The following is an 11,697-nucleotide window of genomic DNA, read 5'->3' as shown; positions in this document are numbered from 1 at the left end:
ATTGCAAAATTTATCTGCCATTAGCAGACCACCGATCAACCTTAAGATGAATGTGCGTGCGAATTGCTCCTTTTCAACATCACTCGTTGAAGCCTTGATAGTCTGAAAGTTGTCATACAACCATCTCATCTCGATTTGACTACCCCTAAATCTGTTCGGCACATTCCCCAGCAATTGCTCACATGTTGCACTCCAACCGGCACTAACAATTGGCCCCGTAATGACATTCCCATCAATCTGTAGACCAATTTGTAAACTGACGTCATCGAGTGTAAATGTACACTCGCCGAAGGGGAGATGAAACATGTGCGTCTCCGGTCTCCATCTCTCGACCAAAGCATTGATGAATAGGGAATCCAATTTAGCCCCCCGAGTATACAAGTCACATATAAAAAGCCTACATCTCACAAGTATCCATGAATGACCTTCAGTGCACCTTTGCTTAAGTTGTTTATGCGTGTTTTCAAAATTCGATCTTCAACCTTAGTATATAAACATAAAAAATTATTAATAATTAACTATTTAAAATTAAATAATTTGATAATATTTTCTTAACATAGATCAATAATTTTTTTTAAATGACATACTTTCTCAATTTTTATTTTTTTTTCAACGTATTTAAATAAATTTGCCCCTAACCTAATACGATTTTTTTGTTGATGAAAAAAAATGCAAGACAATAAAAGCACCGTTTCTGGTTTTCTTTTCTTTTTTTGCTTGACCATGAATATAGTTTATTCAATAAATAAAATAATAAATGAGGAATAGTCTCCCGACATTAAAGAAGGTTAAACGAAAGGATAGCATAGAAACCATTGAATAGAGCATTGAACCACCCCCTCATCCATCGTCCAACCACCACAGCCGGCAGTCTCTACTATCAGAACTGGTGGCTCTTGAGCTTCAGCATGGACCAAATCTACTCGTCTCTCCAGTATTGGCTAGTGAACCACCCCAAAATCCTCCATTTCCAATGGACGGAAGGTCAAACCCTCGGCTCCACCCCACTCTTCCTCGCTCTCACAGTCCTCTCTTACCTCACACTAACGCTCCTCCTCTCCCGAGCCCCGCTCCCTTCCCTTGGTCCCAACATTCTCAAACCCATCACAGCCCTTCATTCCCTCAATCTCTTCCTTATTTCCCTCATCATGGCCGTTGGATGCACCCTCTCCATCATATCCCTTCCATCTCCTTTATCCCACATCATTTGCTTCCCCCCCAACACCCCTCCCACAGGTCCCTTTTTTTTCTGGGCCAACATCTTCTATCTCTCCAAGCTTCTCGAATTCATCGATACCCTTCTGATTATCTTAAGTAATTCTAAGCAAAGGCTGACATTTCTCCACGTCTACCACCATGGGACCGTTGTCGTTATGTGCTACCTTTGGTTACGCACATCCCAGTCGCTGTTCCCGGTAGCACTCGTCACCAATGCCACCGTACATTTAATAATGTACTTTTACTATTTGTTGTGTGCAATGGGGATTCGTCCCAAGTGGAAGAGACTGGTTACAAATTGCCAGATTGTGCAGTTCATGTTTAGCTTTATGGTTTCTGTTATGATGCTGTACTACCATTTTAGTGGATTGGGTTGTTCAGGGATGTTGGGTTGGTGCTTCAATGCTGTTTTCAATGCCTCTCTTTTGGCTCTTTTTCTTGATTTCCATGGCAAGAGTTATGCTGCCAAACAGAAGAAGGTTGCTGTTGTTGTTGATAAGGATAAACGTTCATGATCCTGTAACGATTGGTGAATAAATCAGAGAAAAAGCTTCACATTTTCTCAATAAAGTGTCAACTTGTTTTTTCAATAAAGAAGCATGTGAACTATTGTATAATTGGAACATTGTTAATGAGCTCCATTGCTTTCTCTAAAGTATTTTTGAATGAAATTGCTTTTAGATGCACCGTTTTTTAAGTAAAATATATTTTCTTGGAAACGCAATTGTACACAATTTTACCAATCTGTCAATGCTACTAAAATCTTTTAACTTTTTTTTTTCGTTCCAAAGAAATTAACCGAAGTGATAAAAAAATTAGGACCAAAGTGAGAAAATGAGTATAGGTTAAAAACTAAATTTATCTTTATGATCTTTCTTCTTTCCATTATCGTTTAGCAGATAACTTCATTTACATGAAAAGCTTGTTATAGAGACATGATGGAGAAAATTTGGTCCTATCACTGAGACCACAGGCCAAGCAGCAACAGAAAAGCAAAGGGTAAGCACTCCTAAGATGAATCTTGGGCATACCAAGACCAGGCCGCATTCCCACCCCCCCTCCCCCCGCGGGAAGAGTGACAGCATCGGCCATCCTGATGATGCCTATACAAAAATGGAGGAAGAAACTCGATGTAACTTTGCCTTCTCTGTATACGATATTGAACAGATTTTTCAGTATAAAACTACACTGGATGTCAAAAACTTTCTAGCCGCGTAACTGATCTGCCTTCTTTCTGGTTGCTTTTCCTATCCATTTGGCTTCTTTGATTTGCAGCTCCGGATTCCCTGTCCTCAAACGGTAATACTATTACAGGGGCTGCAGGCACGGTGAGCCAACGCTCCTTCAAGAAACTTAAGAACTTTTTAACCATTTCCCTCCTGAATTTGAGCTCTTGAGTGAAGAGATCACATAGAAGAAAGGTAATAACATACTTGAAAGGAACAATGAGAAGAATGGTTGCAGATGATAACAACACCAGTGCAACCTCAGTTGTTACCTGTTAAAATGATTAAACCAGTATAATTTAATTCAAATTTGGACCATAAAAGAACGAAAGGTTCTTAGTACATTTGCACTCTTTACTAGTTCCATCAAGGCTCATGACATCATACCTGAGGCTGACCTGCTAGGAGAATCGTGCGTAATTTCAGTAGAGTAACATTCAGATTCTGGAGATAGCATTCCACATCACGCATCGCATCTTTTAGAGCTACAATCTTCTGAATAGTATTCGAAGGTGGCTGATCACAGATCGTGACTTTTCCAAAAGATCTACCCAGACGACCCTGCTTCTTGAGCCCTTTAAGGGTTAGCATGCAAATGGCTAAAACAATCAATGTTGCGGGAAACACATACGGTAGCAGATTCCTACGGAGTAAATATTGAAGCAATCAGCTTAGTGTGCTAACATGGAGGAATATGAGTGAAAAACAACAAAATCGCATTTAAGTAACTATACCACATCCCATTTCGTTCCCCGAGAGCCGAAGCTCAAGAGCAATGGACAAATTTGGTCATTGTAAACATTTTGTAACATCTCTGTTCTTAAAGCATGAATGAATCATCATCTTGCTCCAATGATATATCAGCCATTTAGAATGTTGGTATTGTTTGCCTAGAAATAATTTATGCAAAGTGTGTACCTGAAAATAATCGTATAAGTGAATGCAAGAAAAGAGAGAGTCAGGTGCGGCTCCTCCCAGCGTTTAAGCTTTTCAAAATTCCTAGCAGTTAATGCGAAGGGAAGAATAAGTTCCTGCATAGAGAAAATCAACTGACATGTAAGGTTATATGTATAAACTCAATGGAACCAATGAGAAACACAAAACATAGAGAAATATATGCCGAACCTTGAAAAGGTCAATATTACTGGGTATTCCTTGAAGTTTTGCAGCATCAATTGTGGCTTGAGTTCTCTCTGCAGCCTGGTACTTCTGTTTGCAGATTGTTGCTGCCCTTTCTACCAGGGTCTCATCAGCTATAACAAGATTTTTATTTAACACAACTGCTTGTCTAACAGAGGAATGCTTCCAAAAACTAATGGAAGCACTAGAACCCCAAGATGGAGATCTCATCCACTTCCGCAAGTAAACACTACCATCTATGTCAAACACGTGATCACTGATTTCATATTCCTCTTTGCAAGGGCTCATTCCTTGAGCTTGAGGATAACCTGCATCTGTAAGTTCTGCAACTAAATGACCACCCCAATAATTTACAGCTAGAGTTTGGAAAACAGCATCCCCACGGGGTGCATTTTGCAAAAAGGAGAACGGGACAAGTTTGATTGGATCATCCAACAACTTTCGCAAAGATTGGAGTGCTTGAAGCCTGGCAATGCCATTAATGGCACCTGTAGTTGCCTTGTCCTTCCCTTTGTGAGAACCAAATACTTGAAATAGCGATTGGTCATCATCATCTGGTCCATACTCGCTAAGAAACTTGTGTAGAGCAATAATTTCACTGATAAATGCATGCCAAACATCTCGTCTCAATTCACCTCCCAAGTCAACAAACTCCAGCACCCACTTTGACCTGAATAAAAGTTCAAATATATAATTATTTATTCATATGGCAGTAATTCTAATAGAAAAAGAAAAAGGATCTAAATTAAACCACATCACTGAAAAAAGAAACTTTACATATAGCTTAGTATTTTCCACCACTAAAACCAGACTAGAGAAACTCACCCTGGGCCTGATGAAACAGCTACTCCAGAGTCAAAAACCCCTGAATTGAAAGGTCCAACTTTCACTTTCTTCACTTGCAATCCATGCTCTGTAAGATCAAGTCTTATTGCTTCTTTCGGACCTTGAATTCCAACTGCCTGCGAGAACATGACAGTCACTAACATCAACTACAATTTTATGCCCAAAAATTGGAACAGTTCTATAGTGAACTGCAGCTGTTCTACCCTTAAATCAAATGTAAGGACTGCTCCACTAGATCATACAATCATTCTAAGTTCCCTAACAAACTTGCTAAAAAATTTCAAACCTCGTTACTCATTTTCATGATTGAAACCAATAAATTAATTAAATTTCTAAATGGAGCAGGATACTTGCACACCATTCTTCTTTGTATGCTAAAGGTCCTCACTCCCTATTTATTTGCGGGAAGGGATAGTAGAATAAACAAAAAAAAAAAAAAAAAGAGGAAAAATGTTTATGCATTTATTAACTAGCAACATCAGCCAACTCATGAAATTGGTATTATAGGCTGCAATATAAAATTGATAAACACCTTATGGCGGATGATAAGTACCTCAAAATACAGTGCTTTATCTGTTAGAGTAAGTTTTCCTGGCCATGCCATGTTATTCTCCCATTTTAGAACAGGTTGTTTCCTGCTAGAACCAGTGTACAAAATTCTTTCCTCTGAGAGATGAGGATATTCTTGGATTTGATATGATTTCCTTGCTTCATGCACTCTACACTAAAACCGGCAGGAATCAAGCTTACCATAATGAATTTAAGAAGAATTAATTAACAGAAATGAGCCTAACAAACAAAAGATACACATTAAAATGTATGCAGAATCTACCAACCGATATACCGATTTTAAACACTTTTTATTTTTACTAAATGTACAAGTGTTGAAATAATGAAATAGAAGAGAAATACGAAAACAGAAACAAAAGGATATCACTTAGAAGCTTAAGCTAAAAATTGAGTGCATAGAGCAAACAATAAGGGAAAAACAAACTGGACCTCTTCTCGTTAAGCAAGTTTGGATCTGTTTGTTCTAACCCCATACCATTTATATTGGACTTTGGATGGTTCTACGAGTGGAAACAGTTGAACAAATGCAAAAATGCAGGCCAACACTCATGAAAGGCAAGACCAGCTCAATTAATATTCTTATTATTACATTAGTCATGTAGGGTTTTCCCCTTTCCTTCAGTAATGCTTATAAAATTGCGAGGTTGAGCTATTACTGATTGTTTATCTCATGTTGATTCACCTATGACCATGAAATTTTAATGTGAACAAATAGTAGTACGAAACCAGAACTTACTTGAGAAGTTCATGAATATAAGTTAGCCACACTCTTAACGAGATGCCCTTTTCATCACCAGCAAGAGCTTTGAAAAGGTTATCCACTGTAGGGTGATCAGCTACACCAGGAATTGCAGGAGCGATCCGAGTGAAGGCTTCTTCTCCCACCAGCTTTCCCTTCAATATCACCAAGAAAATAATTAATTTCATGACTCATGCTCTTGCAACTCCATGTTGAATGATAAGAAGGGCACTTTTCCCTCTCTCTCACTCTGTGTTTAAAGGGGGGTGGGGGTGTGTGATTTAATTTCAGAATACTTCAAAAGATAGCAAAAGGAACCTGAAAAGAAGCTTTTCTTGAAGCATGAGCACGCAAATCATTTTTACCACTGTAAGGATTCTCCCAAGCAATCATTGTGATGAAAATTAGTCTCTGGAATGCAGGTTCCTGTAAATAAAACAAAATTTGTTCCAAAAAACAGCTAATCAGGAACTTCATGACACCCAAGACATAAAATGGAACTGAGGGGGGAAGCTACTCATTATGCAGCTCATGAAACTGGTGACAGTGGTAGTGGAAATGCCAATCATACACTATTTACAAGTTCTCAAAATTATTAATAATCAAAACAATTTTCTTTCTTGTCTTCACATTTTATGTGTAGAACTAAAAGTGAATATTGCAAAAGCCATACACTGATGACACAAAACACATGCAACCGGTACGAAACACAAGGACAAATGTCAGAAATTACAAAAAAGGTCATAAGATCATCCTCACTCATATCATTCATTGAGCTGGCTTGTATGATCTTAGGAAGAAAATGATGACGATGGTGAGCATAATATTAATAAAAGGAAAGAACATAAATTTTTCATATGATCATAGTTGTACAAAGTACAGACCTTCAGGCAGGGATGAAGAGCGGAGGCATCCCTTGACAAGAACCTAAAGCAGCAATACTCCACCAAATTACGAGCATCATCATACACAGGTTTAGGAACAAGAGCTTTAAATATGTTTTGCATCTTTTGTCCAGTCAATCCATTCAACCTGCAAACTTAACTTCAAAGATTCAAACCCTAATCCAATAGCTTTCAGCTGCTTCCTTTTTTTTTAATTGAAACCACTGGATTTTGAAATATTCAAGCCAAAATCCGTATTTCACAGAATGCTTAGAAACATGTAGTAAAAGATGTAGTAAAAGATAATTTCACCTACTAAACTGCTCAATAGACACAATAGCAGCAAATGATAGATTTCCATTAGGCATACTACTAGCAATAGTCTGTTCTCCCAAGAATATGTCATCCATGTCTTGAGTGTCAACCTCATTTCCAGGATCAGGCTTTCCAATTTGACCAGTTTTTACTAGAGGCAAAGTTACCTCAGTCAAAAAATGCTGGGTTTTTGACAACCACGAATTTATGCTTTCTTGCACAGCATCTGTCAATACAACAAAAGGTATAAATATAGAACTAAGAATCAAGAAAAAGGAAATCCCACTTTAAAGTATCGAAAGCGTCTTGGGTTTTGCTAACTAACTATATTCTATATTATAGATATCTGCGCTGAATTCAATGGATTGAGAATAATTCCATTAATTGTAAACTGCTACAATTAGGACAACTATAATCAGCAAAACCAAACAATTTAGACAGCATCTCATCTTAATAGCTAAAATGATAAGACCTGACAACAGCAATAATAATATAGCTTAATAAAAAAGAATTCAAACATACTGGTATGCTTCCATCTATCCCCATGAGCTCCCACAAACTTGAACCTTAGCTTATGGCATGAAGCAGAGTTTATTGAGAAATACCCAAGCTTGGAAACATCTTTATTACTGGAAATAAAATGACTAAACCCCAAAGTTGAAGCTTTTTGGTGGGTAACCGGCAACTTTGCAAACATTTTTTCTTTTTCTTGTTCTTCTTTTCTTTTTTGTTTGGATTCAAGATTCAAAGATTGGGTCCATAATTAAGTAGTAGACTCAATCAAACAAGTAGTTACAAACAATTATTAAAGAATGGAATTAAAAAAATAAGCTGGGGATGACTTTAAGAAAATCAAGCTGTTGAGTTAAAAAAAAAAATTGCTTTAGCTTTTGGTTTCAAAAGACTCTTGTTTTTGAGACAGAATTCTAATAAAGAAAACTGGAAATCAAATCAAAGGAACTGGGAATTAGAGAGAGGAGAAGAAAAATATAGAAAGCGAGATGGGCATAACTTTCCTTTTACTACCCAGCCAATTTGAGGACACGACAAAAACGAACTTGCTACAAACAAGTACAAACTTCAAATATTTTTACCTTGGATTGATTTTACTACCCAAAGTTTGTACTATATTTATAATCATAGCCGTCCCTTTTACACAACATTCTGTTTCTGATACTCAAAAATAACTTTTATTAAATTTAAAATCGAATTTTAAATGAAAATAAAAAATATTTTCTTAATCCACAATCCAAACTCCTTGAAATAAAAGTTCTTTTTTTTCTTTTACATAGATTTCCCAGCATTTTTTTTTTTGGCAAAACATTTACTTGTTTTTCTCATGGTTTTTATCCGATAATGACCTTTTCATAAAACATTAGTTGACCACCTTGTCTTAAATCACTGTTTTTATTTTTCCTTTTTCTTTTTTTTTTTTGTCTTAAATTGGTCAAAAAAAGACTGTCTTAAATATCTTTTGTTTATGTTTTCCTGATGAAGATTGTTTTGGTCGATTTATATTAACCGTCGACAAAGGTAAGGAAAAAAAATATATACTGATAAAACATGCACATAAATCATAAGTCAATATGATTTATTTATTAAAAATGTGTTGTAATATAATGTATGCGTATCAAATACAAATCTTTACATGAAATATATATAAAGCCATAAAACATAAAAAATGACTATCTGCTGTGTATCAAATACAAGACCACTGTTGTAAGAGTAGATCCATTGGTAGTAAAGCTCAATGGCAGAGCGATGATGCTAATGCTGCATTTCACTAGACAGGGACGCGGTAAGAAGGGTCGATCATTTTCAAGATGAACAAGTTTCCTAAATCACCTCTTGATATCCTGTTCACAATTTAAACACACCAACAATTAACTACTATAAATCAACATTCATATTGTTGTTTCGGGCTTTTCCTTTTACTTAAAAAGTACTCGTTTCCGGAACTCATATTTGGCACATATATATAGAGAAAAACTCGGGAAAAGTTGAGCATACCCATGTCGGAGACGTATCCGAGTTTGAATAAAATAGGTTTACATTGGCTCGGGAATACTTAAATTTCGTTTTGATCTCGGGATGTTAACTCACCTCAGTTCTTCATCCAAATAAGTAATCTCTAGTTCACCACGAGCTCTTCCAGGTGCCTTTATAGGTATCTGCAAATCAAGATAAATATGAAGCATACAATACAATAGGCTTTTAGACAATATTCTATGCTTCTTATTCCTTTACAATTAATGGATGGAGACGTGGAGAGCTAATCATAAGTTAAGGCAAAGAAAATGCCCTCTCTGCAATTTTTTGTTTATCTCACCTTCAATATGTTATCCATGGCTTTGTAAAGTAAGTACTGGAACTAAAAGAGGTCATTTTACAAGCCATTTACATGTTCTAATAAAATCCAAACTTTAAAAAGAAATCGGCAAGCATCTGTTTTGCAAAGTGCACTCTTTTGTATTGTGGTGTGAGTTTGAATATCTTTAGCCAGCTCGTTGAGTACGGGCTGCACCGTGAGAACATAAGCCGAAATTATCCTCTTTAAGCCCCTACAGGTCCCTCAAGGTTTTGTCATCCTCAGGTGTGCTTCTAGAGATTCGAACTCTATATCATAACACAAATGAGTACACTCCTCAACAAGAGGGGACCTTAGGAGGGCCTAAAGAAAACAATTCAAACTTATGTTCTCACGACAAGACTCATGCCCCGCATGTTAGGTTGGGTTGTCACAGCTCCCTAGCCCAAACACCCAAATTCCAAAAAAACATTTTGGAGGCTTTTCATGTTAAAAAAAAAAAAAAAGAAGTTCCACCATTAAAGCTGATCTTGTTACGGATATCAAAACTCTTAATTAATACAGCAATATAGGAATTCATGCTTCAAACAGCAAATCCAGGTTAAAACTACAGAAGGAGAAGCAAAGTTGATAATATGAACTAAAAAGAGAAACAAGATTTTAGATACCAAACTATGAGTTGATTCAAACATTTCAACTTACCAAACCTCCAATTTTGAAATAATCAAATTTTACAGCCACTTTCCTTGCATTCAGAGGTGTTAAATCTGCTGTAACCTACAAAAGCATAATAGTCGATTTTCACAATTTAATCAGATTATATTTAAGAAGGAAGTCAAAATTTACTATTTTTTTAATCATTTAATGTTCTCCAAATTAAAAAAATCACTAGGCATGCCAATGAATAGACCCCTAAGGCCATGAAAAGTTATTTAGGAGTAACCAAAAAAAAGACAACAAACAAGAAGTTCATTACAAAAATTGGAACCCAATGGTGGAATGAGAGCCATTTAAAAATTACCTGGTTGAAGAAAGGCCAAGATTCCATGTTTTGGGCCCTAAGTGTATCCACATTGATTGCTTGGTAGTTTGTAGAAGATCTTAGGAATTTGGGTCTCTGTCAAAATATTACTTCAAATTAAACTAAAGAAATGGCAAAAAGAACATGAAAGCAGAGTGAGTTTAGTAACCTGAGTTTGCAAAATAGATTTGGAAGTGGTGTAAATAAGCTCCCATTTTCCATTTAGTAAATCAGATTTCAGAGGCTGCTTTGTGGGATTAACTGCTTCAAGTTTGCTTGCTAACTGTTAGGATTATAGACACAGGTCTTTCAAATTCAATAACACAAAATCAATGAAAAATCCAGGTTTAAATTGAGAATTTCACTCTCTAAATGAGAGGGGTAAAAGGGAAGAAAACCCACCTGATCAACTCTCTGCTGGTCCTCGGGGGTGGCATCGGCACCTCGGTCAAGTGGTGCAATGCAATCAAGAAGGTCTTGCTTGAGAACCTTAGCGTCCTTGCCTTTGTTTAAAAAAGCTGGGAAGAAAGAAACGTTAACCCTCCATTTCTGATCAGGAGCTGATGATGATGTTGAGAGATTGAAGGCATTGGGTCGGAGGGGTTTGGTTAAGAAGGGAAAGCGTTGGGGTGAAGAGATAAAAGGGGGAAGCTTAGGGGATGGGGCAGAGACAGAGGTGGTGAGAATTGTATGGAAGGCTGGAGATAAGGCCATGGCTCAACTCAACTTTCTTCAATGGCTCCCCAGTGCTGGAAACGTAACGTTTTCCATCATCACACGTGCATTGCTTGGTGTACTGCTTCATGGGCTTTGTTTCTTTCTCCTTGCACCTTGATTTGTAAGGGCCTTGTATTCAAGTTCTATCTTATGCTTGAGCCACCTATTAAGTTAGAAGCCCAAATACTTAAAAAGGTGAATAAAATTTTATTCAATTTGAAAAATTTTAAAAAAAATTGAGTTAATTAAATTTAATTATTTAATTTTTTATTCAACTTAAATAATTAATTTAATTTTGAGTTCGAATCGAGTTAAATTTTACTATTGAATAATTTGAATAATTCAAATAATAAATTAATATAAATACCCTTTTGGTCCTTGTTAATTTTAAAAATGAGCAAATTGATCTCTCTAAAAAATTATAAAAGATTCAAAATAATTTTAAAATTCAAACTATTTATAAAATTCCAAAATTTATATATTTTTAAAAATTTTAAAGAATATATAAAGAAAGTTAAAAAATATTATTTTTAAATAATAATTTCGGGACTTAAATAAGTTAATTAATGATACAAGTTCATCAAGTATTTATTTTCTTATTTTGCTTTGAAAAGTTTTCAAATATACATGATTTCAAATTTATGTGCTCTAACATGGAATTAGTTATCTTGTAACAAGATTTTAATTTAACATGTTTAATTTTTTAATTTAAC

The 11,697-nt window shown here is 35.9% G+C and overlaps 3 protein-coding genes across 4 annotated transcripts; 1 reads left to right on the top strand and 2 right to left on the bottom strand.

The window, feature by feature from the left end:
* Positions 1 to 706: 706 nt before the first annotated feature.
* On the top strand, positions 707 to 1,921 carry LOC108467253 (elongation of fatty acids protein 3-like). Its single transcript, XM_017767845.2, has one exon. The coding sequence runs from the start codon at positions 909 to 911 to the stop codon at positions 1,731 to 1,733; it is 825 nt and encodes a 274-aa protein (XP_017623334.1). The 5' UTR covers positions 707 to 908; the 3' UTR covers positions 1,734 to 1,921.
* Positions 1,922 to 2,075: 154 nt separating this feature from the next.
* LOC108467252 (uncharacterized) lies at positions 2,076 to 8,465 on the bottom strand. Of its 2 annotated transcripts, none has more exons than XM_017767844.2 (11): positions 7,461 to 8,062; positions 6,936 to 7,164; positions 6,624 to 6,771; positions 6,058 to 6,165; positions 5,737 to 5,894; positions 4,984 to 5,149; positions 4,410 to 4,546; positions 3,570 to 4,254; positions 3,363 to 3,475; positions 2,832 to 3,087; positions 2,076 to 2,716 (listed from the first exon to the last, which is right to left on the bottom strand). In XM_017767844.2, exons 1-11 carry the CDS (start codon positions 7,633 to 7,635, stop codon positions 2,414 to 2,416), a joined length of 2,478 nt encoding a protein of 825 aa, XP_017623333.1. In that variant the 5' UTR covers positions 7,636 to 8,062; the 3' UTR covers positions 2,076 to 2,413. The 2 variants fall into 2 exon arrangements, with proteins under 2 accessions (XP_017623333.1, XP_052881062.1); XM_053025102.1 differs by having other exon boundaries at positions 2,578 to 2,716; positions 2,843 to 3,087; positions 7,461 to 8,465.
* A 63-nt stretch (positions 8,466 to 8,528) lies between these two features.
* On the bottom strand, positions 8,529 to 11,064 carry LOC108464509 (probable plastid-lipid-associated protein 4, chloroplastic). The gene is made up of 6 exons (XM_017764851.2): positions 10,670 to 11,064; positions 10,437 to 10,550; positions 10,268 to 10,363; positions 9,949 to 10,023; positions 9,042 to 9,109; positions 8,529 to 8,794 (listed from the first exon to the last, which is right to left on the bottom strand). Exons 1-6 carry the CDS (start codon positions 10,979 to 10,981, stop codon positions 8,722 to 8,724), a joined length of 738 nt encoding a protein of 245 aa, XP_017620340.1. The 5' UTR covers positions 10,982 to 11,064; the 3' UTR covers positions 8,529 to 8,721.
* Positions 11,065 to 11,697: the final 633 nt, after the last annotated feature.

This window comes from Gossypium arboreum, chromosome 2 (genome assembly GCF_025698485.1).
Source record: "Gossypium arboreum isolate Shixiya-1 chromosome 2, ASM2569848v2, whole genome shotgun sequence".
In the NCBI taxonomy this organism is placed as follows: Eukaryota; Viridiplantae; Streptophyta; class Magnoliopsida; order Malvales; family Malvaceae; genus Gossypium; species Gossypium arboreum.
This window is presented reverse-complemented; position numbering and strand designations above follow the sequence as displayed.